Here is a 27,476-nt window from a genome sequence, read left to right on the forward strand (position 1 = left end):
ACAATGTGAAACAATGCCGTTGCGCTCGCCTAAATCCTTCTAGACAGCACTGCACATTCAAAGCAACAACCTTCAAATGGGGCATTCTAATTTGAAATAAACACAAGATTTACCACACCACTGTCTCCTACGGGTACAAACAAACATACAAAAATATATATAAAAAACAATACCTTTTTACAAAGTCATGCAATTGAGAACACATCGATTTGTGTTTTTTACGGTGGTACTTTCAGTCCAGAAGTCTACATACTTGGTGCTTTTCAATGGCATGCTGTACCTCTCACTTTACACCCAACAAGCCCTTCACAACCAATGGCCGGTCGGCACACTGATGTGGAAATGCGGGTTAGACGTACGTTAGGGCAGTAATGTTCATTCATTGCATGGCCTCTGTGCTGGAAACCCCGAACGGGGTCTGTCTGGAGGACAGCCAGAGGGTTCATACTGCAGAAATGTTCATTTTCTTTTTTATGGTGGCCATGTAGTATGAGTTGACGTCAGAGCGTTTTAATAAAAGGCACAATAGATACTGTACATTATGTATATTCAAAGCCGAAACAACGAAATCACGACGCCTCGTCAAAAGTAGTAAACACTATATAAATAAATTGCCATCCACACGTGTCTTGTATTTGCTAGAGTGTGATAGAGTTTGAGCTATTAGCATTGTAAACGACAATGCCTTTTATTTATGGGTTGGTTTTTATTTGCATTTTATTTTATTTTTATTTTCATTGCAAATGCATGTTAATTTATTTAGCAGTCGGCTCATTAGGGCAACTGTGGAACATACTTTAAAGTGCATGCTAATCACATTTACTGCTAGATTCAATGTTTCTAGTTTGAAGGTGATTTTACTAATGTTTTTACAGGGAATAATGAAAAAGGAACCAGATGGTGGCTGATATGGGGCTGGGGACCAAGTCAGCTTTAAATAAGGTGCACTGAAGAGTGGTGGTAGAAAAGTGGATAATCAAGCCTGTAAGGGAGTGCGCTGCAGTGTCAGGTGGAGGTAGTAATGAAGAAGGATTCTCCTTGAAGGCTTGCACATAGGGAGCCCGAGTAGTGTCACTTGCATGATACTCTCAACTCAGAAACCTCCTCTCCCCATCAAAGGGACATTACATGAAAAAAAACTCTTAAAAAGATTTGGAAAAGAGTGCTTTTGCCTCGACCTTGAAAGGCTAACAAGAGATAACGGAGTGCCCAGAAGCAGGCCTGGCTAGACAAATAAGCGACAAATAGGCCCAGCAGTGGCCTACCTGAATGCAACCTTGGCTTACCCAAATAAAAATTCCTGGAACTGGGCCTTCTCACGCATCACGGCTATCGCCGTGATCCCAGCAGCAGGCCTGTTCCCGAGTGCCACACCTTCTGGTGGTGCCGCGCTGAAGGAGAGAAGTTCAGCGTCAGACAACAGCCCACCCAATCGCTGACCAGGAAAGGGACCCTCTACCCCCTGAGGGCGGGGCCTAAGGGGGCTGAGCTTTGTCCCCTGAGGGGGGGAGCCTTCGGGGCTTGACTGGGTCTCACATGGGCAGTTGCCCCGAAAAAGTGCTGCAGCTCATCAACTCGGGGCCCCAGGAGGCTGCAGACAGTGACAATCACAAGATTGGCTCCCTTTGGTGATTGGCTGTGACCCCCCTCATGGGGCGGATGTGGTGATGAGACTGGTCCTGGCCCTGCACTGCTGACTTGCTCTTCTTCCCTACTGAACCAGTGCAAGCTGTGTGTGCATGCTAGCCAAGAGCGCAAGGGATACCAGACTACAGGGCCTGGCTGGCAGCCCTTGGTCAGCACCAGCGACAACAGGTGAAGCACGGTGAGGTCAGCTGGATGCGGGTGACAAGGGTGGTAATTTATTGGATGACACGGCTGGTGGGGGGGTGACACATGGAACCAGCTCTCAGTTCTGATCTGTCCGAGTTGCCACTCATTTGCCTACTTTATCATGTGCCAGGCCTGCTCGCACCCCAAATCTCCTCCAGGTGCTGTCGGGGTAAGGCGGGCCCATGGAAGTCCATGCAGATGACCACTTTCTGCCACTCTTTTGAACCGGACGCAGGCCCTCGATCCTCTGCACTAAATGCACTCATCTATCACCAGCTTCACAGTTCTGCGCCTCCTCCAACACTGCATGCCCTCGAGCACCCTTTACCAACAAACCCAGCTCCCCGGAAACTGGTCACCCGCTTATCCTCCATAATTGCAGGACAGCGCATCGGTGTTTGCCCCCATAGCCCGCACGGCGTGAGAGCTGGACCTTGGGTCTCCCATCACGAATGCACAATGGCTCTATTGCTGCAGTCGGACAGTGTCGCTATCAACCAATTACAAGCTCCGGATCATTCACTTCAAGTTTCTGAACAGACTCTACCACACCTGTGTACCTGCATCGTATTGGCCTGCCTGAGGAGGCGTGTTGCCTGAGATGGGCCGCTCCTCAGGCCACATCCCCCCCCTCGCCTGGTAGTGCCCACGAGTGGACGGCTAGTGAACAAACATCTATGACACCCTAGCTCAGATCACGTCACTCACTAGCTCAGAACCCGCTGGTAGGCCTTTAGGAATTTGTCAAAGATACACCCCTGCGCTCAGAGTAGAACAGCGATGCTGTTACTCCTGGCAGGTGGCCATACACAGGGTAGGAGGCCCGCGCCAAGGGTTGAGGACTGGCTGCGGGACGCAGTGTACTATCAGGAACAGCTCTCCCACTATTGGGACCTCCTGCCCCCACGCTCACGCATGACAGACATGTGGGAACCACTCAAGTTCTATCAGAAACTCAGGAACTGGGATACTACTTCGGATGCTGAAGGGACTCAGCTGGATGGGGAGTCGGATCCCTCCTCTCCTCTGGTGCCTTCCACGCCAGATTGACTGGCCTTCAAGTAGTTGTAACTTTAATTTGTTTGCTTTGTATTTGATGGGTTTTCTGCTCTATCTTCATTCTTTTGATTGTATGATTTGTATCCTTTCACTGCCCACATCTGGGGAACTCCATTTTTAGGTCTTATCTATTCCATCCCGTAGGGATGGTAGGCGAGATTATAGTGAGGCTTCCGAAAAGTCTCCCCAAACAGCGGATTCAATACAGTTCATGTGAGCCAGGCACGTGCACATCACATCACACACCATTTGTTATCAGCTTGTGAGCCTGGGCATCAGACTTCAAAGTATCAGCTCCCCCACCATCAGACTTCAAAGGAATCCACTCCGCTCCCCGCCCCTCCCACGCAATGCAGGGAGCTTTTTTTTCACTGCTCCGAGAGGCTTCTTTGTATCAGCCTGACTGCATGCTTGTTTAATGTGGTGGATACTCACTGCCATCTAATGGCCATGTTTTATTGTGAAAAGCTTTAGCTTCCTGCCTCCTGCCCGTCCCAGAGCCTCGTCCTCCCAGCGCGGCCTCAAGCGCCATCGCTCCAGGGCTTCCATCCAAAGTACGTCAACAAAAAAAGGGGCATATGTTTGTTTAATCACAGTGGGAAGTGATAAAATAGATACTTATGTCTCTGCTGCTTTTCAGAGTTTCATTTAACTACATTTATCTTGCGCTTTCTCCGCCTTTAACAGTAGACACACTTTATACAATTTGTTTTTCATATCACATGATTATTCCTACGTTGCAGTCCCTTAATGTGCACGGAGCATCTGTGTTAATGTTTGTGTGTTTGAGTGCATAATCTCACTAGTGATTTTGACACATGCAACTATACATGCGTCACAATTTCTGATGAACTATTTCCTGTTGTACACTTTTGTTCCTTGGGAGATTACAGGCTTTTTTTTTAGAACAAGAAAATTGAATCACCTTTGATGGAACTATCATGGGCACCAACATTGTGAACTCCAGTATTATAACAAAATCAAAATGTACTGCTTGCAAACAAAAAAAACCCAGAAAGCAGTCACAAGAACCCAATCTGCAAAAATACACCAGCTGTATCTGCAAACTGTAAAAATCATAGGCTTATATACCAGAATTCACGAAATCTTAGGTGGACATTACCCTCCTTTACACAGGAAGAATCTGATCTACTTAGTAGTTAGAACTTTGTAGTATTAAAATCAGGTGACAAGAGCTGTTAAAGGTGCACCATTTTATATGACAGCCAACAAGTGCTAGATGCTATAGGAATACCAGGAAATGCCAACAACATTCTAAATGAATAAACACCTTCCTTTTACCTCATAATCACAATCAATATTAGTCTATAGTTCTTTTTTGTGTCAAGTTTAAAAGAGGAATCCTTGCTTGTCTTTTTCGTCCCAGTGGGAGTTTCAACTCCTCCCTCACCCTCACACCCTCCTCACCCCCACACACCTCCTCACCCCCACACACCTCCTCACCCCCACACACCTCCTCACCCCCACACCCCTCCTCACCCCCACACCCTCCTCACCCGCACACACACACACACACCCAAACACCCTCACTCACACCCCCTCTCCCTTACACACCCTCACAACCCCTCACCCCACTCACACCCCCTCACCCTCATACCCCTCCCCCTCAAACACCCTCACCCTCAAACACCCTCTCACCCCATCACCCTCACATCCCCTCACCCACACACCTCCTCACCCTCAGACCCCCTCACACACACACCTCCTCACCCTCACACCCCCTCACACACACACACACTCACACACACACCCCCTCACCCTCACACCCCCACACCCTCACAACCCCCACACCGCCCTCACCCTCCTCCTCACCCTCACACCCCCTCACACCTCCACACCCCATCACTTTCACACCCCCTCACCCTCGCACACCCTCTCACCCTCGCACACACCACCTCACCCTCGCACACACCACCTCACCCTCGCACACACCACCTCACCCCCACACACCTCCTCACCCCCACACACCTCCTCACCCCCACACACCTCCTCACCCCCACACACCTCCTCACCCCCACACACCTCCTCACCCCCACACACCTCCTCACCCCCACACACCTCCTCACCCCCACACACCTCCTCACCCCCACACACCTCCTCACCCCCACACACCGCCTCACCCCCACACACCGCCTCACCCCCACACACCTCCTCACCCCCACACACCTCCTCACCCCCATACACCTCCTCACCCCCATACACCTCCTCACACCCACACACCTCCTCACACCCACACACCTCCTCACACCCACACACCCTCACACCCCCTCACCTCAAACATCCTCTCACCCACCCTCACTTTCACAACACCTCCTTACCCCCACACACCTCCTCACACCCACACACCCTCACACTCCCCCCTCAAACACCCTCTCACCCCATCACCCTCACATCCCCTCACCCACACACCTCCTCACCCTCACACACCCCCTCACACCCACCCCCTGACCCTCACACACCCCCTGACCCTCACCCCCCACACCCTCACAACCCCCACACCCCCCTCATCCTTCCTCATCCTCCCTCACACCCTCATTTTTACACCACCTCAACCTCACACACCTCCTCACCCCCACACACCTCCTCACCCCCACACACCTTCACACCCCCTCACCTCAAACATCCTCTCACCCACCCTCACTTTCACAACACCTCCTCACCCCCACACACCCTCACCTCCACACACCTCCTCACCCCCACACACCTCCTCACCCTCACACCCCCTCACCCTCCTCACCCACACACACACCCTCACCCACACCCTCACCCCCCCACACCCAAACACCCTCTCACCCACCCTCACTCACACCCCTCACACACCCCTCACACACACCCTCACCCTCAACCCCCCCCCTCAAACACCCTCCCCCTCAAACACCCTCTCACCCCATCACCCTCACATCCCCTCACCCACACACCTCACCCTCACACACCCCCTCACACCCACCCCCTGACCCTCACACACCCCCTGACCCTCACACCCCTCACACCCTCACAACCCCCACACCCCCCTCATCCTCCCTCACACCCCCACACCTCCACACCCCCTCATTTTTACACCACCTCACCCTCACACACCTCCTCACCCCCACACACCTCCTCACCCCCACACACCTCCTCACCCCCACACACCTCCTCACCCCACACACCTCCTCACCCCACACACCTCCTCACCCCACACACACCCCCACACCCTCACCTCACCCCCTCACCTCAAACATCCTCTCACCCACCCTCACAATCCCTCACACCCCCCTCACCCTCACACGCCCCTCACCCTTGCACACCCCCTCACCCTCACACACCGCCTCACCCACCCCTCACACACCCCTCACCCTCACACACACCCTCACACCCCCTCACCCTCACACACCTCCTCACCCACATCCTCACCCTCACACACCTCCTCACCCACATCCTCACCCTCACACACACCCCCTCACACACACACACACACCCTCACATATACACACACCACCTCACCCTCACCCCCCCTCACTTTCACACACCCTCACACAAGCACACCCCCTCACCCACCATCTCACCCTCACACACCACCTCACCCTCACCCACCACCTCACCCTCGCCCACCACCCCACCCTCACACACCCTCACCCACACCCTCACACCCCCACCCTCTCACACACCCCCTCTCACACACCCCCTCTCACACACCCCCTCACACACCCCCTCACCCTCACACACCCCTCACACACCCACACCCTCACACACCCCCTCACACGCCCTCACACACCCTCGCCCTCCCTCACCTTCACACCCCCCCTCACTCACCCCCTCACTCACCCTCACCCTCACAACCTCACTCACCCCCTCACCCTCACTCACCCCCTCACTCCCCCTCACCCGCTCACTCCCCCTCACCCGCTCACTCCCCCTCACCCGCTCACTCCCCCTCACCCGCTCACTCCCCCTCACCCGCTCACTCCCCCTCACCCGCTCACTCCCCCTCACCCCTCCTCACCCTCACACCCCCTCACCCTCGCATCCCCTCACCCTCGCATCCCCTCATCCTCTCACTCACCCTCACCCCCTCACTCACCCTCACCCCTTCACCCTCACACCCTCACTCACCCTCTCTCATACACCCTCACCAGCATAGTATAACAAAACAGCATAGCATAACAAAACACAGCATAGCAGAACAAAACAGCATAGCATAACAAAACACAGCATAGCAGAACAAAAAAGCACAGGAAAGCAAAACATAGCATAGCATAACAACTCACCCTCACATCCCCTCACCCTCACACCCCCACCCCCACCCCTTCACCCTCACCACTCACCCCTTCACCCTCACACCTCCTCACCCCTCACCCTCTCACACACCCTCAACCCCACACCTCCACACACCTCCTCACCCACCAACACCCTCTCACCCACCAACACCCTCTCACCCACCAACACCCTCTCACCCACCAACACCCTCTCATCCACCCTCACTCACACCCACCCTCACTCACACCCCCTCACCCTCACACCACCTCACACCCCCTCACTCACCCTCACACACCCTCACTCACACCCCCTCACTCACCCTCCCACCCCCTTCACCCTCACTCACCCCTCACCCTCACTTACCCCTCACCCCCTCACACCCCTTCACCCTCACACCCCCTCACCTTCACACCCTCACCCACCCTCACCCCTCACCCCTCACCTCACCCTCACCCCCTCACTCACCCTCACCCCCTCACTCACCCTCACCCCCTCACTCACCCTCACCCCCTCACTCACCCTCACCCCTCACTCACCCTCACCCCCTCACTCACCCTCACCCCCTCACTCACCCTCACCCCCTCACTCACCCTCACCCCCTCACTCACCCTCACCCCCTCACTCACCCTCACCCTCACCCCTTCACCTTCACCCCTTACCCCTCACCTCACACCCTCTCACCCTCACTCACTCACCCCTCACTCACCCTCACCAGCATAGCATAACAAAACACAGCATTGCAGAACAAAAAAAAGCATAGGATAGCAAAACATAACAAAACAAAGCATAGTATAGCAAAACTAAACATAGCATAAAACAAAACATAGCAAAGCAAAACACAACAAAGCATAGTGTTAGAAGGGGACCCGGAGGGTCGGCCGAGCAAGGGGGAGAGGCCTCCTGGTGAGGGCCCTCTCCTTCAATCGTACGGACGAGCAACCCTTCCCCCCCACAGATGGACGCCACACAAAGATAGGTTCTGTACACTTTTATCGGTAATCGTAGGCAGGTTAACTTGACGATACAGCAGGACCAGGATACGATAATCCCATCAATGCTAGTCTCTTGGGAAAGTGGGTAGCGGGACAGTCTCAGTACCGGTCCGGTACAGGGGTAGCTGGTGTATAGCTCACAATCCTCGAGCTGGAGGGTTTGCAAGTAGGGGCCGCGGCAGCGCCAGCAGGCCTTAAAGATGGTTCACGAAGAGGATGAGCCGCGGCAGCGCCAGCAGGCCTTCACGATGGTTCCCGAAGAGGATGAGCCGCGGCAGCGCCAGCAGGCCTTCAAAGATGGTTCACGAAGAGGATGAGCCGCGGCAGCGCCAGCAGGCCTTCAAAGATGGTTCACGACGAGGATGAGCCGCGGCAGCGCCAGCAGGCCTAGATAGTTCACGATGAGGATGAGCCGCGGCAGCGCCAGCAGGCCTTCAGAATGGTTCACGAAGAGGATGAGCCGCGGCAGCGCCAGCAGGCCTTCACGATGGTTCACGAAGAGGATGAGCCGCGGCAGCGCCAGCAATCCTTCAAAGATGGTTCACGAAGAGGGGCCGCGGCAGCGCCAGCAGGCCTCCAAGGATGAGTTCGTCTGGGTGTCTCTCGACTCCAGGATACAACTGGTTTCCTGCTCTGGCGCTACCCCAGTTATAGGTCTGGCGCCCTTTGATGTCCGGACCCTCGCACTTGGAGGTCGGGGGGTCCGGGATGAGGGAGTCCAGACACCCAGCAGGGGGGTGGAGCCAGCGCCCAGGGAGGCTGGGGGCGATCGAAACCTGGCGGAGGGGAGCCATCGACACTCCTTCTTCCATTGACTCGCCAGGTGGTCTCTTTACCCCCTGGGTGGATGGGGCGCCTCGATGTCGGGGCTTGGCTGGGCCTGAGGCTGAGGTCGACCCGTGGCCACGAGGCCTGGTCGTGGCGGGTCCAAGATGGCGGCTGGGCCGGGGCCGGTGGTTCGGGAAGGGACCCGGGCCAGCCAAGAAGGTTATGGTTATGAGCCGGGGTTCCGTCGGGGAAGAACTGGGGGTTGACCCGGCGAGTTGCAGATGTTGTTCTTGTTCGGGGAACAGGGGTAGCAGTAGTTCGCGACCCGCCATGCGGGGAGGGGTCGGGCCTGCCACGAGGCCTGTCCAACATGCGTCCCCCCAGCTGAAGGCAGGGAGAGTCACCCATCCTCTTGGGTAATCTCCTCGCCGAGGCGGAAGAAGCGGGACAGGCCGTCTGCGTTGGCGTGATCTTGGCCTGGGCGATGCTCCACAGTGAAGTCCATCCCTTGCAGGGAGATGGACCAACGCAACAGCTTCGGGTTTTCTCCCCGCATCTGCATCAGCCATTGCAGAGGACGATGGTCTGTTTGTACCCGGAAGTGGGTGCTGAAGAGATAAGGCCGAAGCTTCTTGAGGGCCCACACCACGGCGAAGGCTTCTCGCTCTATGGTGCTCCAGCGCTGTTCTCGGGCCAGCAGGCGGCGGCTGATGAAGGCCACTAGCTGGTCAACTCCCTCGGTGTTGATTTGGGAGAGGACGGCCCCAATGCCATGATCGGAGGCATCTGTTTGTACTATAAATTCCCGGCTGTAGTCGGGGGCTTGGAGCACAGGGGCGGTGCACATGGCGGATTTGAGGTTCTCAAAGGCAGCCTGACATTCCGGAGTCCAGTGTACTTTCGGGGGGTTCTTTTTGGACGTGAGTTCTGTGAGGGGCCCCACAATGCTGCCATAGTCTTCTACGAAGCGCCGGTAGTATCCGGTGAGCCCCAGGAAGGCGCGGACCTCTGTTTGGGTTACTGGGGGCTCCCAAGCCTGAATGGCAGCGATCTTGAGCTGGAGAGGGGCCACCTCGCCACTTCCCACCTGGTGTCCCAGGTAGGTCACGGTCCCTTGGCCGATTTGGCATTTGCTGGCCTTGATGGTTAGTCCTGCCCGTCGGAGGGCGGTCAGGACCTCCGGGAGGTGTTCTGCCCATTGGCGGCTGTAGACGGCAATATCGTCCAGATAGGCGGCGCTGAACTCCTCCAGTCCCACCAATACCTTGTTTACGAGCCTCTGGAAGGTGGCGGGGGCATTTTTCATTCCGAAGGGCATCACTTTGAAGTGGTAGTGGCCATCCGGGGTGGAGACGATCTGCCAATAGCCCGCGGTCAAGTCAAAGATGCTCAGGTAGTGGGCTGCCGAGCAAAACAGAGCCTCCCAAGGGCTCCACCGTCCACGAGGGGGAGGAGGAGGCCAGGGTCGGGGCCGGGACACCGTCACGGTGCCCCCCACTAGCAACCCCCCGTCCCCGGCCGGAAGAGGAAGCCCTCCGACGCGACCGGGATTCCGCTCCAACCTGGTCTGCCACAAATGCCAGCGGCCTGGCCATTACGCCAATGATCCCAACTGTCCGAGAAACCAGAATCCAGTGAACCGCCAGATCACCGCCGTCGCCCTCGGAGAAGAGCAAGGCGAAGAAGAGGCCGAAGAGTGCGAACACTACCAGCCCGAGTGGGAACCCGCCGCCATGTCCCTGGTATGTCTAGGGGAAAGGGACATGGTCCCGCGGGCCCCCATCCCAGCCAACGCGCAGAAGTACAGCCAGTGGGTCACCATTAATGGACACCGGGCTGAAGCCCTCCGCGACACAGGGGCCAGTGTCACCGCAGTCCGCTGCCATCTGGTGACCCCCAATCAAATCCTACCCAACGTACTTTGTCCAGTACGGTCTGCGGACAACTCCGAAAGCCTGTGCCAGATGGCCCGCGTCCCCTTTGAGTGGGGGGGGGGGGGGGGAGGGAGGGAGTGTCGGGCATGCTGAAAGTGACCGTCCGAGACGATGCCCCCGTGGACTGCCTCCTGGGGAACGATCTCAAGAGCTCTTCCTGAGCAGCCGTTGAGCGAAGAGAGCACCTGGGGTTGCTTGGCCTCCCTGAATGGGTCTGCGCCACGACCCGATCCATGGCCGCCCGTGCCATCCCTACCACGGAAGAACCTGAGTGGCCGAAACCTCCACCACCGGTCGTCACTGAAGAAACCACCCCTGAGCCTGGTCCACCGGGGCCCAGCAACGAAGACCCTGACGCACTCCAAGACCTCCCGGAGCTGGCCCATGGGCACCAAGAAGGTGTCCCCACTCAGGAACAGTTCCGCCAGGAACAAAGAGCGTGTCCCTCCCTCGAGGGGCTCGGACAGCAAGCCATAGCCCAGAGCACAGGGGATGCCTCGGGGGCCCACTGGATCTATTAGGACAACGGGCTCCTCTACAGTGAGCAAAAGATTGCCGAACTAGGAGCCAGCCGGGTGCTGGTGGTCCCCCTCCGATTCAGAGACTTCCTCTTGAACCTGGCACACGATGTGCCTCTTGCCGGGCACCTGCGGCAGGACAAGACTTACAGCCGCCTGGTGACCCATTTCTACTGGCCGAAAATGCGGAACGATGTAATGAACCACTGCCGGGCCTGCGGAAAGAGCGGCCGAAAACTGAAGGTCCCCCTGCAACCCTTTCCCATCGTCACCACTCCCTTTGAGCGGGTAGGGATCGACATTGTGGGGCCCCTGGAGCCCCTGACCGCACAAGGTCACCGGTTCATACTCGTCCTGGTGGACCATGCCACCCGCTATCCCGAGGCCATCCCTCTCCGGACCGTGACAGCGCCCGTGGTGGGCCGAGCCCTGATGGGGATATTCTCGCGGGTGGGCTTCCCCCGAGAGGTCGTCAGTGATCGGGGCACGAACTTTATCTCCAGATACATGAGGTCCCTATGGCAACAGTGTGGGGTCACCTACAAATTTACGACCCCCTATCACCCGCAAGGAAACGGACTAGTGGAACGATTCAATCGCACCCTCAAGGGTATGATTATGGGCCTGGGGGAGCCCTTACGCCGCCAATGGGACGTGCTGCTACCGTGCCTCCTGTTTGCCTACCGGGAGGTCCCCCAGAAGTCCCTGGGGTTCAGCCCCTTCGAGCTCCTGTATGGGCACCCCGTCCGGGACCCCCTCAGCCTGGTCAAGGAAGGGTGGGAGGTGACCCCCCAGAAAACTCCTCCTGATGTGTACAAGTACCTCTTGACCCTCCGGAACCAGACTCGGCGGTTCAGGGAACTCGCCAAGGCCAACCTCGAAGCCAGTCAAGAAGACATGAAACGTTGGTACGATCAAAATGCCTCATCCATTGAGTTCGAGCCGGGACAACAGGTCTGGGTCATGTCCCCGGTCGAACCTTGCGCCCTCCAGGACAAATGGACAGGACCCTTAAAGGTGGTGGAGCGCAAGGGCCCCGTCACCTACCTGGTGGACCTTGAGTCCCCCCGGAACCCTCTCCGGGTCCTCCATGCCAACAGACTCAAGCCTCACTTTGTACGCTCTGAGATTAGCCTCCTGATGGCTACCGACAGTGGGGCTGAAGAGGACTCCGCGCCCCTCCCCGACCTCCTGAGGACCCTCGAAAAAGACGGCTCCGTGGAAGGAGTCCACCTCTCCGATGCCCTGTCCCCAGCACAACGCAAAGACTGCCGAGACTTGCTACAGCAATTTGCCGACCTATTCTCCCTCATCCCTGGGGTCACCCCCTGGTGCCTCCACGATGTCGACACCGGGGATAGCCCCCCTATCCGTCACAGGGCCTACAGGGTACCTGATCGAGTACGCGCCTGCATCCAGTCAGAAGTATCCAAGATGCTGGCCCTAGGGGTAATCGAGCCCTCCGACAGTCCCTGGGCCAGCCCAGTCGTGCTGGTCCCCAAGGCCGCCGCCCCTGGGATCGCCCCAGAGCTCAGATTTTGTGCGGACTACCGGGGCTTGAATGCCGTCACCCGGACAGACGCTCACCCCATCCCCAAGCGGATGAACTGATCGACCGCATGGGGGCCGCCCGCTACCTGAGCATCTTTGACTTGACCGCGGGCTATTGGCAGATCGGCCTCACCCCCGGTGCCCAGGAGCGATCCGCCTTCTCCACCCCGGATGGCCACTACCACTTCAAAGTGATGCCCTTCGGAATGAAAAACGCCCCCGCCACCTTCCAGAGGCGCGTAAACAAGGTATTGGCAGGACTGGAGGAGTTCAGCGCCGCCTATCTGGATGATATTGCCGTCTACAGCCGCCAATGGGCAGAACACCTCCAACACCTCCTGGAGGTCCTGACCGCCCTCCGACGGGCAGGACTAACCATCAAGGCCAGCAAATGCCAAATCGGCCAAGGGACCGTGTCCTACCTGGGGCACCAGGTGGGAAGTGGCCAGGTGGCCACTCTCCAGCTCAAGATCGCTGCCATTCAGGCTTGGGAGCCCCCGGTAACCCAAACAGAGGTCCGCGCCTTCCTGGGGCTCACCGGATACTACCGGCGCTTCGTAAAAGACTATGGCAGCATTGTGGGGCCCCTCACAGAACTCACGTCCAAAAAGAACACCGCCCCTGTGCTCCAAGCCCCCGACTACAGCCGGGAATTTATAGTACAAACAGATGCCTCCGATCATGGCATTGGGGCCGTCCTCTCCCAAATCAACACCGAGGGAGTTGACCAGCCAGTGGCCTTCATCAGCCGCCGCCTGCTGGCCCGAGAACAGCGCTGGAGCACCATAGAGCGAGAAGCCTTCGCCGTGGTGTGGGCCCTCAAGAAGCTTCGGCCTTAGCTCTTCGGCACCCACTTCCGGGTACAAACAGACCATCGTCCTCTGCAATGGCTGATGCAGATGCGGGGAGAAAACCCGAAGCTGTTGCGTTGGTCTATCTCCCTGCAAGGGATGGACTTCACTGTGGAGCATCGCCCAGGCCAAGATCACGCCAACGCAGACGGCCTGTGCCGCTTCTTCCGCCTCGGCGAGGAGATTACCCAAGAGGATGGGTGACTCTCCCTGCCTTCAGCTGGGGGGGGACGCATGTTGGACAGGCCTCGTGGCAGGCCCGACCCCTCTCCGCATGGCGGGTCACAGACTACTGCTACCCCTGTTCCCCGAACAAGAACAACACCTGCAACTCGCCGGGTCAATCCCCAGCTCTTCCCCGACGGATCCCCGGCTCATAACCATAACCTTCTCGGCTGGGCCGGGGCCGGTGGTTTGGGAAGGGACCCTTCCCGAACCACCGGCCCCGGCCCAGCCGCCATCTTGGACCCGCCACGACCAGGCCTCGTGTCGACCTCAGCCTCAGGCCCAGCCAAGCCCCGACATCGAGGCGCCCCATCCACCCAGGGGGTAAAGAGACCACTTGGCGAGTCAATGAAAGAAGGAGTGTCGATGGCTCCCCTCCGCCAGGTTTCGATCGCCCCCAGCCTCCCTGGGCGCTGGCTCCACCCCCCTGCTGGGTGTCTGGACTCCCTCATCCCGGACCCCCCGACCTCCGAGTACGAGGGTCCAGACATCAAAGGGCGCCAGACCTATAACTGGGGTAGCGCCAGAGCAGGAAACCAGTTGTATCCTGGAGTCGAGAGACACCGAGACAAACTCATCCTTGGAGGCCTGCTGGCGCTGCCGCGGCCCCTCTTCGTGAACCATCTTTGAAGGCCTGCTGGCGCTGCCGTGGCTCATCCTCTTCGTGAACCATCGTGAAGGCCTGCTGGCGCTGCCGCGGCTCATCCTCTTCGCGAACCATCGTGAAGGCCTGCTGGCACTGCCGCGGCTCATCCTCATCGTGAACTATCTAGGCCTGCTGGCGCTGCCGCGGCTCATCCTCGTCGTGAACCATCTTTGAAGGCCTGCTGGCGCTGCCGCGGCTCATCCTCATCGTGAACTATCTAGGCCTGCTGGCGCTGCCGCGGCTCATCCTCTTCGTGAACCATCTTTGAAGGCCTGCTGGCGCTGCCGCGGCTCATCCTCTTCGGGAACCATCGTGAAGGCCTGCTGGCGCTGCCGCGGCTCATCCTCTTCGTGAACCATCTTTAAGGCCTGCTGGCGCTGCCGCGGCCCCTACTTGCAAACCCTCCAGCTCGAGGATTGTGAGCTATACACCAGCTACCCCTGTACCGGACCGGTACTGAGACTGTCCTGCTACCCCCTTTCCCAAGAGACTAGAATTGACGGGATTATCGTATCCTGGTCCTGCTGTATCGTCAAGTTAACCTGCCTACGATTACCGATAAAAGTGTACAGAACCTATCTTTGTGTGGCGTCCATCTGTGGGGGGGAAGGGTTGCTCGTCCGTACGATTGAAGGAGAGGGCCCTCTCCCCCTTGCTCGGCCGACCCTCCGGGTCCCCGTCTAACACATAGCATAACAAAACACAAGAAAACATAGCAAAACAATGCATAGCAAAACAAAACATAGTGTAGCATAACAAAACACAACAAAACAGCACACATAGCATAGCAAAACATAGCAAACCATAGCATAGCATAACAAAACACAGCATAGTATAACAAAATAAAACATAGCATAACAAAGCATAGCATAACTGTAGGAAATGGAACCCCCGGCCGGCCAGGGCTTGCGCCACAGCCAGTCAGAGACCGCCACTTATATGTAAAGTCAACCCCTGCTCACCCTCTAGGTAACGCGGCGCGAGCAGTCAGGCCTACCTCGGAGGACGTGTGAGAAGCATTTGCGCACGCACGCACGCACCCACCCACCAACAACGTCCAGGGCCTCCCACAAAAGGAACTCCACACCAAGTATATATGAAAATAGTCTTTGTATTAAGAAGGATATATAGGCACACACACTTTAAAATGTGCCAGAGGCACGGCAGGGGTTACAAGGAAAAAGATACAGGGCAGGACCAAGGGGCCCCTGCCAGGGGTATGCACATGATGGATCTGGCATTAGAACACATATCAACTGGGAGCTTCCTAGAACTAGCAGTAGAACTCACTCGGACCAGGAATCACATACAGGGGACATCGGGTATTCAGGAGGGAAGGGAGGATAAGGTACATAACATAACAGGAGCACTCTTGGTGGTGCAACACAGAATACTCGCAGGGATCACATTAATGTTAGTCAATAGCATTCCACAGGCCAGCTGGCCTTTCAGGGGCAAGGGCGCCCAAGAGTCTCGATGTTCAGGCCAGGCTGCAGGTAGCCAGGGAAAAACCTACACGTGGCAGCTACCCACGAAGTGCTGGGCAGCTGAGGGCATCGATAGAGCCTCGCAGGCTCGGGGGGAGGATTGCGCCATGAGGGAGCCTCCAGGACTCCAGAACCAAGATGCTGGGCGGAGCCTCGCCGGCTCGAGGGAACAGGGGGCAATGGCGGAGCCTCTCGGGGCTCATGATGAGCAGTGGGGTCCCTTTCAGGGGACTCTATCTCGCTGGGGCCCCACGGGCCATGACGGAGCCTCTCAGGACTCGGCAAAGAAGCTGTGGGCAGGCGGGGCCCCCCTCGGGGGACCCGGCATCACTGGGGGCACTTCGGGCCTCGAGGCACAACAGGGAGTTCACTGGAGGGGAGGGGCGGGCACCAGCAATGTGCCCCGACGCCCTTCTCTCTCTCACGCTTGCTGCACTCACCGGACTTGGTGCGCCGGTCCTCTCTCGCTCTCCGGGGCTCCCTCTCGCTCCTGCGGGCCCGGGGAGGGGGGGGGGGGGGGGAAGCGGCAGTTCTTCTGGGCAAGGAGGGAGCGAGGAGTAGGCTCCCGCCTCTCCTCCTTCGTCGCGCTCCATGGGCCGGCCTCTCTCCTCTCCTCTCCTCGGACCGGCAGCCGATCACGGCGCGGCCTGGGGGATGACGCTACCGGGGAATCCCAGGCCGGCAACCAACACCAGCGCGGCCCGGGGATGACGTCACGAGGGTCCCGGGTGGCGGCGGTGAACTCGGGGGAAAATAACGAGGAGTGGGCTCCCTCGAAGAATACGGCAATACGGGGGATAAGCGAGGTAGGCACTCGCTGGGGTCCAGGAACTTTAGCAGAGCAGGGCAAATGCCGGGTAGGCACCGGCTCGAGGAATCCAGCTCTCCCAAGCGCTAGAGTAGGAATACAGCGCTCCCAGCACTATAGGGGAAAAATAGAGCGCTCCCAAGCGCTAAGGGTCAGAAGAAAGCGCTCCCATAGGGAGTCCAGGACCTCAAGTGGAGCATAGCAGCTCCTAGAAGGGAAAAGACCATCAGGAGTCCAGGAGTAGGGCAGGGCCCAGGGAGGCAGGCCAACCCTGAGCCCAAGCAGCAGCAGCCCCTGGTAAATTCAAGTTGAGAACAAGAACAAGTCCAGAGTGTCACAGCACCCTTTTTATACACACATTCTTGGTCTGAAGGGGCAGGCAGGGGGAGAACCAGCTGGAACTGGTTATGGGGGGGATTCTTTACACTGGCCAGGCTAGGAACATCAGCCGCACCCCAGGGGGTGGAGCCAGCATTGTGTGGGGAAAACCCAGCCTCATTCATGACACTCAAACCAGACAGTCAATCCACAAGCAGACCCAGGCTCACTCCTCCCCTCACATCAGCATGCTAAACACTCCATTCACCACAAGGGCAGACCCTCCCAGATCCTGGGAGCCAGGCTCACCAGCCAGCCTCAGCCAATCATACGCCAGGCACACATTCCACAAATATGCCAACTTCTAAAAGGGGGACTTCTACACTAGACACACTCATGCCACATATACCGTTGCGCAGCATTCAATCTCACGAGTTCATACATACCAGCCTTGACCCTGCACACCCTACGCATCGGGAACTACAGAGGACTCATCCATTCCCCATGTATTCCTATGGAAGGGTAGGTCGCTCTCTCTTCACACGTACTCAGAGGGGGAATCACCATCCCCAGGTTACATATACCATAAAAACTTCAGGGGCGGACCTGCCAGAAGGGCCAAGTCCAACAATAACAAAACATAGCATTCCATAACAAAACATAGTATAGCAAAGCAAAACACAACAAAACAAAGCATAGGATAGCAAAACAAAGCATAGGATAGCAAAACAAAGCATAGGATAGCAAAACAAAGCATAGGATAGCAAAACTAAACATAGCATAACAAAACAAAGCATAGGATAGCAAAACAAAACATAGCATAGCAAAACATAGCATAGCATAACAAAACATAGCAACACACAACAAAACACAGCATAGCTTAACAAAATACAACAAAACTTAGCATAGTATAACAAAACATAGCATAGCAAAACAAAGCATAGCGTAATAAAACACAACAAAACATAGCATATCAAAACATAGCATATCATAAAGCATAGTATAGCAAAACATAGCATAGCAAAACACAGCATAGCATAACAAATCAAAGCATAGGATAGCAAAACAAAACATAGCATACAGCATCACTCAGCAACACCCCAGAATCACTCAGGGGCACCACAACATCACTATGCGCCACCACAGCATCACTGAATGCCACAGCATCACTCGTTCGCCATGAAAACATCACTCAGTGCCACTACAACATCACTCAGCGCCACTACAGCATCAATCTGTGCAACTATTCAACAACAACTGGTTCAAATATGTTCTCTCAATGTTTCAAGCTTTATTACAAATGTAACAAAAAGATGATAATATTTCACTTCTGTTCTTGGATTTTCGTCACAATAAAATACACTGAACATAATCTTCACAAAAGTTATTTACAAAAGTTTAAGCTATTGCCATTATAAATTTTTAAGTATTAATTATTTAAAAAAATTAAAAGCCATTGTTATTTGTAATATCAATACATGTAAGTCAGGGTAAAAACAAAACATATTGCATTACAAATGCTACAGGTGTCACATTTGCGAAAGTTATAACTATTGGCATTGTAAATGACAAAGCTATTAATCTCGCTATTTAAAAAAAAAAACATAAATTAAAAATGTGTCATTTACAATACCAATAGCTCAAACTTTCCTAATGCGAGACCTATTGCATTGCAAATGCTTGTTATTTCTTGTAGCACTTCATGAGAGTATGTGTATTCTAGCTGCCTTTCTTGTGTGAGTGTGATTCTTGCCACCATCAAACAACCTCCATCTGACCCCACAAGTTAAATTGCTCGCTTAGCCACCCTCCCTGGCTATTATTTTTTCTGGACATCCCACAGCACTACCTCAAGTGCCTCCATTGCTACCTTGCTCCTGCCCACTCCCCATTGCTCCTCCACACCTGCTCCTCTTGAGCATGTGTTCCATGTGGTCCTTTTTTAATTTTATTTGTTTTTGAGGGTCTGCCTTACAAAAAAAGGTTTTGTGCTAGTGAACTTTGGATCCGTTTAAAAAAAAAAAAAGAAAAAGAAAAAAAAACACGTCTTTTGTAGGCATGAAAATGTCATCACGCATGCACACGCCTACAAAATAATGAGGTCGTCAGAAGTGGTCATGTCATTGCGCCCCATTTTCTTTTTATCATGGCTGACTGCTCATGACAACTTCAACTGTGATGAGGATCTTGGACTCCGCTACCGCTCCCAGGACCTTCCTCTCGACCGGGACCTAAATCGTTGTGCCGTCACACATCCAGCCTCTTGAGGGCTCGCTCAGCAATTATACAATCAACCGGTCCAGAAAAAAAGCTGTATATTGGCATTACCAATGCTGGTTTATATCGGTTATATTTGTAAATATTGCCTTCAATTTAGGTCTGGCAGTCGATTGATTTTTTTTTTAACTCCGCATGTACAGCTAAGATTAGATGTGCAAGAGTAATATCGCACGGACTGTCTTAATATTTTATTATTGTCTGAATGTTATTCAAATTACTGCTTGGGATTTCAATGGGAATCTCATAACTGAAGTACACTAAATTTATAATTCAACTTCTAGCAGAGTTTCTGTTTAGGTTTGCGGAGGATTTTTGCCAAGTTCGGCCTTTTTTTTTAAGCCATTGAATACAAAATGAATGACGACGGAAGACGAACTAAAAAATAAAACAAAGTAAAAACGTTTAAGGGAATCCTCAGATTTGTCTATGGCAAGGCAAAGCCTATAGTGTGCTTGGCACCAGCAGGATTTTGAGCTTTAAAGCCCCGCTCATAGCTGGACTAGTGGACAATAGCCTACTTGAGCCGTGGGCCAGTCACTGGTGGCCTGAATGGGCCAACATGTATCACAGAACAAGCAGAGCCTTAGAAAGTCCTTATAAGCATGGTAAGTGGGTAAGGGAGGCACATACTCCTAAACCCTGTTAGGCCACAAAAACTGCTGTGTGAAGCCTGGCAGAGTTTTAAGTTGTAAGGCACGACAGGATGCTGTAATTGGGGGTGGCTTGAACGGTGGGCCAGCTGCAGAGCTAGTCGTAATAATGCTCATGGCCATATGAGCAGAGCCTCTAGCATTCTTTATAAGCGTAGGGAGTGGAGGAGGGAGTACCTTTCTGATGGATACTTCCAACTGCAGGTTCTTCACTTTGTGAGTATCCCCAGGCACCAGATTGGATCTGGAGTATTTTCAGCATAGCTCCTCCACCCCGGAAGTGATGACTGGAGTCGTATATAAGCGGCATCCATGGGTGCTGCCATTGGATCTTCTTTTCCGCACCTTTGCATGCTCCTTTTTTTAACACCTTGGCTGCTGTGACTTTGCCCCTCCTGTGCTAACATTCTTTGAATACCATTGTTCATGACGAGCTCAGCTCGTCATAAGCACAGCTCCACTGTGCCTCATGACGAGCTGAGCGTGTGGTGTGGCTCACTGGTAGTGGAGTGGTGTGGCTCACTGGTTAGAGGCGGCAGACCCGTAAGCAGAGAACGGCCCGAGACCAGGGTTCAATTCCCGACGCGGCAGGGTCGTGGACCAGGGTCAAAACGGACTCGATAATTCTCATCTCGGTGCCTACTCTAACCAGGGAACACACTCGGCAACTCTGGGCATTAAGCTTGCCTCATCTCTACAACGGCCCCCCACAGACGCCGAGGAGGCCTGGTTTCACCTTGGAGATACCCAGAAAGGGACCATCTCACAGGGAAAACCAGGACGGGTTCCCCAGCGGTCTTCAGCGCCAGGATACTCCATGGAGTCGCAGGGCGCTTTACAAGTACACCCACATTTACATTTACATGAGCATGGAAGGGGTTAAAACAGTTGATTACTTTTTTTCTGATGTAGACGTGCTGATCGTTCAGAAGGACTACACCCTGCCATTCCTTTCTGTCCCGCTGCCTATTTCACCTACATCAATGGCCTTCGGAGGACCATTTGCCAGAGAAGGTTCAACCTCTGAAATTGCAACTGGGTGTTACTCATCTATTTCCTAGTGCCTAAAAAGAGCGGAAATCATCATTTTCTAGATGTTTGCCCTCTCAACTTTTTGTGGAAGGGCAAATTTAAGAGGACGAGGCTAGCACAGGTTCTCTCTGCCTTGGATCCAGGAGACTCAATAGTTCCATTGGACCTGCAGGAGGCTTACTTCCATATACCTGTCCTGCCTATGCCACAAGTTTGGACAGGACATAATTTTATCAAGTTTGGTTGGCCTATTCAAGTAAAATCCTAACACATGACAAAAAAAAAAATCCATAAGTCACAACAGCATTTCTGAAAATTCTACCTTTGCAGTGTATTTGCTCTCTGGAAGTGAGTATCCCTTCTCACTCGGGTCAAGTACAGAAAGATGCCAGCACGCTGGACAGCGGGATTCGAAACATCTTAAATAAGTTAGCTCTGATCTCACACACAGCTTGCAGAAATAAACCTTCCGACCCCTGGTTTAAAGAATCTCAGGATCCTGAGGAAACACTGCAAAATTTTTAGAGAGGCTATGGCGAAAAAAACGACACAGCCGATGACAACGTCATCTATAAGGCTGTCCTAAAAAAAAATACTATGCAGGGGTCAAGACAACAAAAGAACATACTTTTAGGAGAGAATAGAAGAGGCAGGTAATAAATCCAGGGAAATCTTCAGAGTCGTTAAAAACATCATGTCCCCGGAAGCCTGCACTACACCACCGTAGAATGGTGCGATCAATTGGACTCCTAATTTCGTGAGAAGATCACAGTTATTCAAGCCAGCTTAACGTCAAGGATCCAGCCAGAGGAGAGTCTGTTGGAGACAGTTTGGTCCTGCCCGATCTCTCCCACTATGGCCTAATCTGTCTACTGCCAGCATTGTCCAAGGTACTGGAAAAATGTGTTAACAGCTTTTGTAGTTTCTCAAAACTAATGAGCTGCTCCATCCAAGCCAGTCTGGCTTCAGGCCATACTTCAGTACTGAGACCGCATTGACTGAAGGAGAGGGGGAGGGATGGGGGGACCCCTATCAGCAGCCTTCAATACGGTTCCCAATTCTAAGCTCCTTGTACATCTCCAAGCCATCAGAATAGATGGATTGGCTCTCAACTGGCTTGCTTCCTTTTTGAAGGACAGAGGGCAGGAATTGTGGGTTATCCCATACTCTTCCAGAGTATACAATCTGGAAGTGGCATTGCCACAAGGGGAGGCACACACTGTTTAATGTGTACTATACTCCCTTAGGACAGTTGGCAGAGGACTTGGGGGCAGAGGTGATTACAAATGCTGACGATACCCAGTAGCTGTTCACTTGTGGGAAGGGTGAGGAGATTGCGGGAGAGTCCATTAAAACCTGCCTTTCTTCTGTCTTTCATTGGATGACTGCACAGCAAGAGGGAGGGAAGCGGGGGGGAGGGGGTGGGGGTGGGGGGGGCAGAGGGGGGACATTGAAGAACTTTAGCATTAAATTTGACAAGGCTCTCTCTTTTCAGCCACAGATTATGTTGGTGACTGGAATAGGTTTTGGGCTTCTGCAGACATTAAACAAATGTTTTCACTTTCTCTCCCTGCCCGCAAGAAAGATGCTCATCCAGGCACTCATAACATCAAGGCTGGACTACGGTAATGCCCTATATATGGGACTTCCGGACTGTCCGCTTAACAATCTTCAAGTGGCCTAAAATACAGCAGTATTTTACTTAGCCTGCCCCCAAGAACACACACTTATCTCAGCACTTGCACGCTCTTCACTGGCTTCCGATAAAGAAGAGAATTTCATTCAAAATTTTAAGCTTAGTCCATAGAGCACTGCCTCATTCAGGTGCAGGCTATTTTAGGGCCAGAATTAGTTTCTATGCCCCCCTCCAGAAACATGAACTCAGCCCACTACATCTATCAAGGATCCCTAAGATCCATTGCATGAGACTGGGCAGAAAGATCTTCTACCTCGGACCAGTGGCTTGGAATAAACTTCCAGGGAGCTACGCTCTGTAGCAGCTACAGCCTTGTTCATTAAATGGCTGAAGATGCGGCTCTTCATGCAAGACTAGGTGATCTCACTGCACATCGCTGATGACCGAAAGCTTAGCGCCAAGACACTCCATGGAGTAGCCATGTGCTTTACAAGTTCCAATTCATTCTTTCAGGCCCACACACGCTACCTCTGGTCCAAAGTGGGCTACATACACTTTCAGTTTGCCATGCTCCCCTTTGGCCTCATGGGTGCCATCAGATGTTAACCAAAGTGGTGGCAGTGGGCACAGAGCACCTTTGAAGGTTGGGAACACCAGTCTTCTACCTCAACGCCTGGATGCTGAAGGCAGGTCTAACTCAGTCAGTAATAGACGACGGTGAACCTTCTAACATCTTTGGGATTCACCATCCAAAGCACCGAAATCACATCAGATTCCTTCACAGGCTCCCTTTCATCCGAGCTATTCTGTATATGGTGCATTTTCGAGCCTTTCATCCAGACTAACGAGTTCAGGACATTCGGGCTATGACGGCCATTTTTCAACCTCAGGCTTGGATCTCTCTACAGATGGTTCAGAGGCTTCTTGGTTTCCTGTATTCTGCTTGTTGACCATGACAGATGGCATATGTGGGTTCTGCATTGGGAAATAAACTCTTAGTGTGCTCAACAGAGGAACCTTTTGAATTCCATCCGGGTATTGGAGGAGGCTGCAAAAGATCTACAGTGGTGATTGATCAACCAAAATGGGAACAGCAGCAGACACCACACCCTGCCAACCCAAAGCGGACAGTGGTCACACATGCGCCCCAATTGGGTTGAGGAGGTCAGTTAGGAGAACTGGAGATGGAAGTCTCTGGTCTCTGGCAGAGGCCCGTCGTCATATCAGCCTGCTGGAACGGCAGGCTTTTCCTTTGGCATTCAAGGCCTTCCTGCTGTATTTCAAAGGAAGTTGGTCCAGGGCCTCACAGACCATTCCACCACAGCAACAAAAGGGGCGAAGTGGGGTTCTGGAATCTGTGGCTCTGTGCCTCTGGACCTAGCTGAATTGTGAAGGCATCTTCTTGATCATACACCACCTTGCATGATATTTAAACGCCAGGTTGGCCAAACTGCAGAGAACACATGCAAGCCCTTTTGTGCATTGTAATTTCTGAGACGGCTATCTCAGAGATCCACTCCACCTAGAGTGAATCACAGGACTCCTGTATGACTTTCAGCTATTGCTTCTTTTCGGAAGTTCTGAATAATCTAAAGAACGACCAGGCCCAAATTATCCTGGTGGTTCCCGACCAGGCCAGAAAAGTGTAATATCAAACATTTAAGGGCATGACATCTGTCCAATCATGCTGCCACTTTGGAAAAGTCTTCTGCCGCAGCAGCAAGACATGGTCTTCCATCCGGCCTTGTGCAATCTACACCTCTATTCATGGAGACTGAGAGATAGTAGTTAACTACTTTCAATCCCCCCTCTCGACCTAGTGAATCTCATCTTGGCAGCTAGGAGTCCTATTTATATATAACAAGTTAGGGGCTTGGTGCATTGCACTTACTGGCCAGACTACCGCAATTCTTACAATTATCAAAACCCTCCCATCCTAGATCATCTTTAAACACTCTCGTCATTCTCCACTTAACCTTCCGAGGAGTAACTTTATTGTGTACATGGTTCCCCATGACCAACAGCCAAACATGCAATTATTTCTCCCCAGTTTTCCACATCAATCACCACACCTTAATCCATCCTCACATCCTGCAGTCGGCAGCGGGCATCGAAAATGGTTTTTTGGCAGCTCTTTCTGCTTTTTCGTGTTTTCCAGGTCAGCCATCTTCATCCAAATCACCAGTTGTGATGCACTTTAAGGGCCTGAAACCTTTTGTGATGCCGAAGTGGTTCCTCACATTCTCGATATGCATTCCCTGTGAACCACTACACAGTTGCCCACTACATCTGTTGATCCTGAAGACAGTTTTTCTGATTTGAATCACATCCGCTAGTCATGTGAGTGAACTTCAAGCTCTCTCAGTTCAGCTACCCTACACAACTTTCTTTTGATGCAAACTGGTGCTAAATACCAAAGCGGTCTTTCTTCCTAAGGTTGTAACATCTATTCACATAGGACAATCTATCATTGTTTTGGTGTTGCTTTCTCCACCTCATCAGTGAGAGAAGAGATACGTTGTTCCGATCCAAAAGGAGCGCTCAGCTTTTACATAGATCGCATCAAAGGACACCAAGGGGACAATCAACACTTTGTGGGGTTCTCGGGGGCAAGGAAAGGTAAAGCGGTGCAGAAACAGACCTTATTCAGATAGATGGCCCCTGTATTATAATCTGCTACATGATAGCAGAGAAGCAGCCTCTGAATGGTTTGAGGGACCACTCCACCAGAGCCATGGCTGCTACCCTCGCAGTGGCCTGTAGTGTGCCAGTCCTGGGTATCCGTCAGGTCGCAACATCTATACACAATCTATACACAAGTTCACCCAGCACTACTACTTTGACAGCCAGGTCCGATGGGAAGAACACTGACAATTCAGTCCAGTGGTACTTTTTGGTTTGAGCCATTTCACAGACACACCATCTTGGCAGGTACTGCTTTGGTATCTATTCACATGGTGAGGATTCTGCAGCTACAAATATTCATCAGAAGAAAAAGTTACTAACCTTTGGTAATGCTATTTCTGGTGTATACTCTAACTGCAGATTCCTCAGTGTACTTTCACTGCTGGGATGTTTTCCATCCTGAAGCATTTAAAAGCAATATTAACCAGGGAAACCACTTATAAAGTACATTTTAAATGGTGCAATAGCGACCAGTGAAACCACTTATAAAACACTCCAAGAAACTCTACTTCATACACCCGCTCTGCATTTGGTTAATAGCTGAACTTAAACAAAGAATTCAGGAGGGTTCTTTCCAGCAGCTCACCTAAATATGGACTTTCATGTGTTTAGCCCTGGATTCATTCATTTCACAATTTTGAAGTCTGGAAGCACCTAGCTAGAACAAAACTAAAACTGGCATCCAAAGTAGGCAAGCAGGGAAAGAATTTCCTTTCCGAAACATGAACTGAAGCTCATTTCACAGAAAGAAAAATTGCTCAAGTCAAGTATAGTCAATTAAATATTGACAAAATACTATGGACATACAAGCATTTTGGAAGATGAGCATGAGTATGCAGAAAAAAGCTACATTGGCATGAACACATTGTTTGCTGAACAAATATGACATTTACTTTACTTTCCAAGTGCACTCTGCTAACAGCTGCCCCATCTTGCCACACCTGATCTCTAACCAGCAATTCACCATCTTTACTCCCCAGTTTTAAAAACAGATTTGAGTGCATATATCGGAACCATTACCTCGTAACAGTACTGCTGAACCTTGTGCAGAACTTTGTTGAGGTCCTTGTTCAGCTGTTCAAGATCCAGAACAATAGTTGCATAACGCCTCTGATATTCAATGCTAATGGGTATGGAATACGATTTCTACAAGAAAACAAGAGACATTGTCACATTAAGCACTGAACTGTTTTTGATAGCAGGCTACTTTTAGAGTGAAGTTACAAATGTAAGTTTTCATTTCACAACTTTCACACCCAGGCTCCTTACACCGTGTGCCATTAGTTGACAGCCTACATAGCTTAAATCAGAGTAATGTAGAATCAACTATACGAGGTACAGGTTTACTAAAGTACCACATTGTAAGCCATAGAGCTATTACAGGTCACATCGGATTCAATAAGCGTGGGAGGAGGAGTTCCTCTACAAGGCACTGATCCGTAAGGTGGATTAAAATGACGGTGAAGGGTGCTTTAACCAGTGGCGTAATAAAAGTCCCCAAGCTCCAGGGGGTCCCTTCAGGACAGTGCCCTGGCGTGACCGGCCTGGCTGAGTCCAGAAGGGGGGAGTATGTGGGGGGTGGGACATGTTTGCAGGCCCCTCCCCCTCAAGTTTTGTTACGCTAGTGACCTTAACCCCTAGAATGCCCAGCCTCATGCTCAGTTTGCTGTAAAAGGGCTGCAGGTATGTATAATCAATCAAGTGTCTTGTAAAGCGGAACTAATTTTCCCATAAGGGTCTCAAGGCACTGAGTGGGGGCTGCAGTTCAGTCAAACAGCCAGATCTTGCCTGAGGTGTAGAGGCAAGGAGTTCCAGATCTTCACAGCGAAGTAAGAGAAGGATCTTCTTCCAACCATGGTCCTGCAAATCTGTGGGATGGTGGCAAGGGGCAGTTGGGCAGTGCGGAGATGTCTGGTGATAGTGTAGAAGGAGAGGCGGTGGTTGAT

General features: G+C 52.8%; 1 protein-coding gene across 1 annotated transcript in view; it reads right to left on the reverse strand.

Annotated features, from left to right (window-relative positions):
- Nucleotides 1-27,476, reverse strand: part of LIN9 (lin-9 DREAM MuvB core complex component) — a 604,858-nt gene that overhangs the window by 68,377 nt on the left and 509,005 nt on the right. Inside the window, exon 12 of the mRNA XM_086926178.1 lies at nt 26,551-26,676. Coding sequence (XP_086782304.1) covers nt 26,551-26,676 — 126 coding nt within the window. The remainder of the gene's footprint in view (nt 1-26,550; nt 26,677-27,476) is intronic.

Source organism: Lissotriton vulgaris, chromosome 6, assembly GCF_964263255.1.
Source record: "Lissotriton vulgaris chromosome 6, aLisVul1.2, whole genome shotgun sequence".
Taxonomy (NCBI): domain Eukaryota; kingdom Metazoa; phylum Chordata; class Amphibia; order Caudata; family Salamandridae; genus Lissotriton; species Lissotriton vulgaris.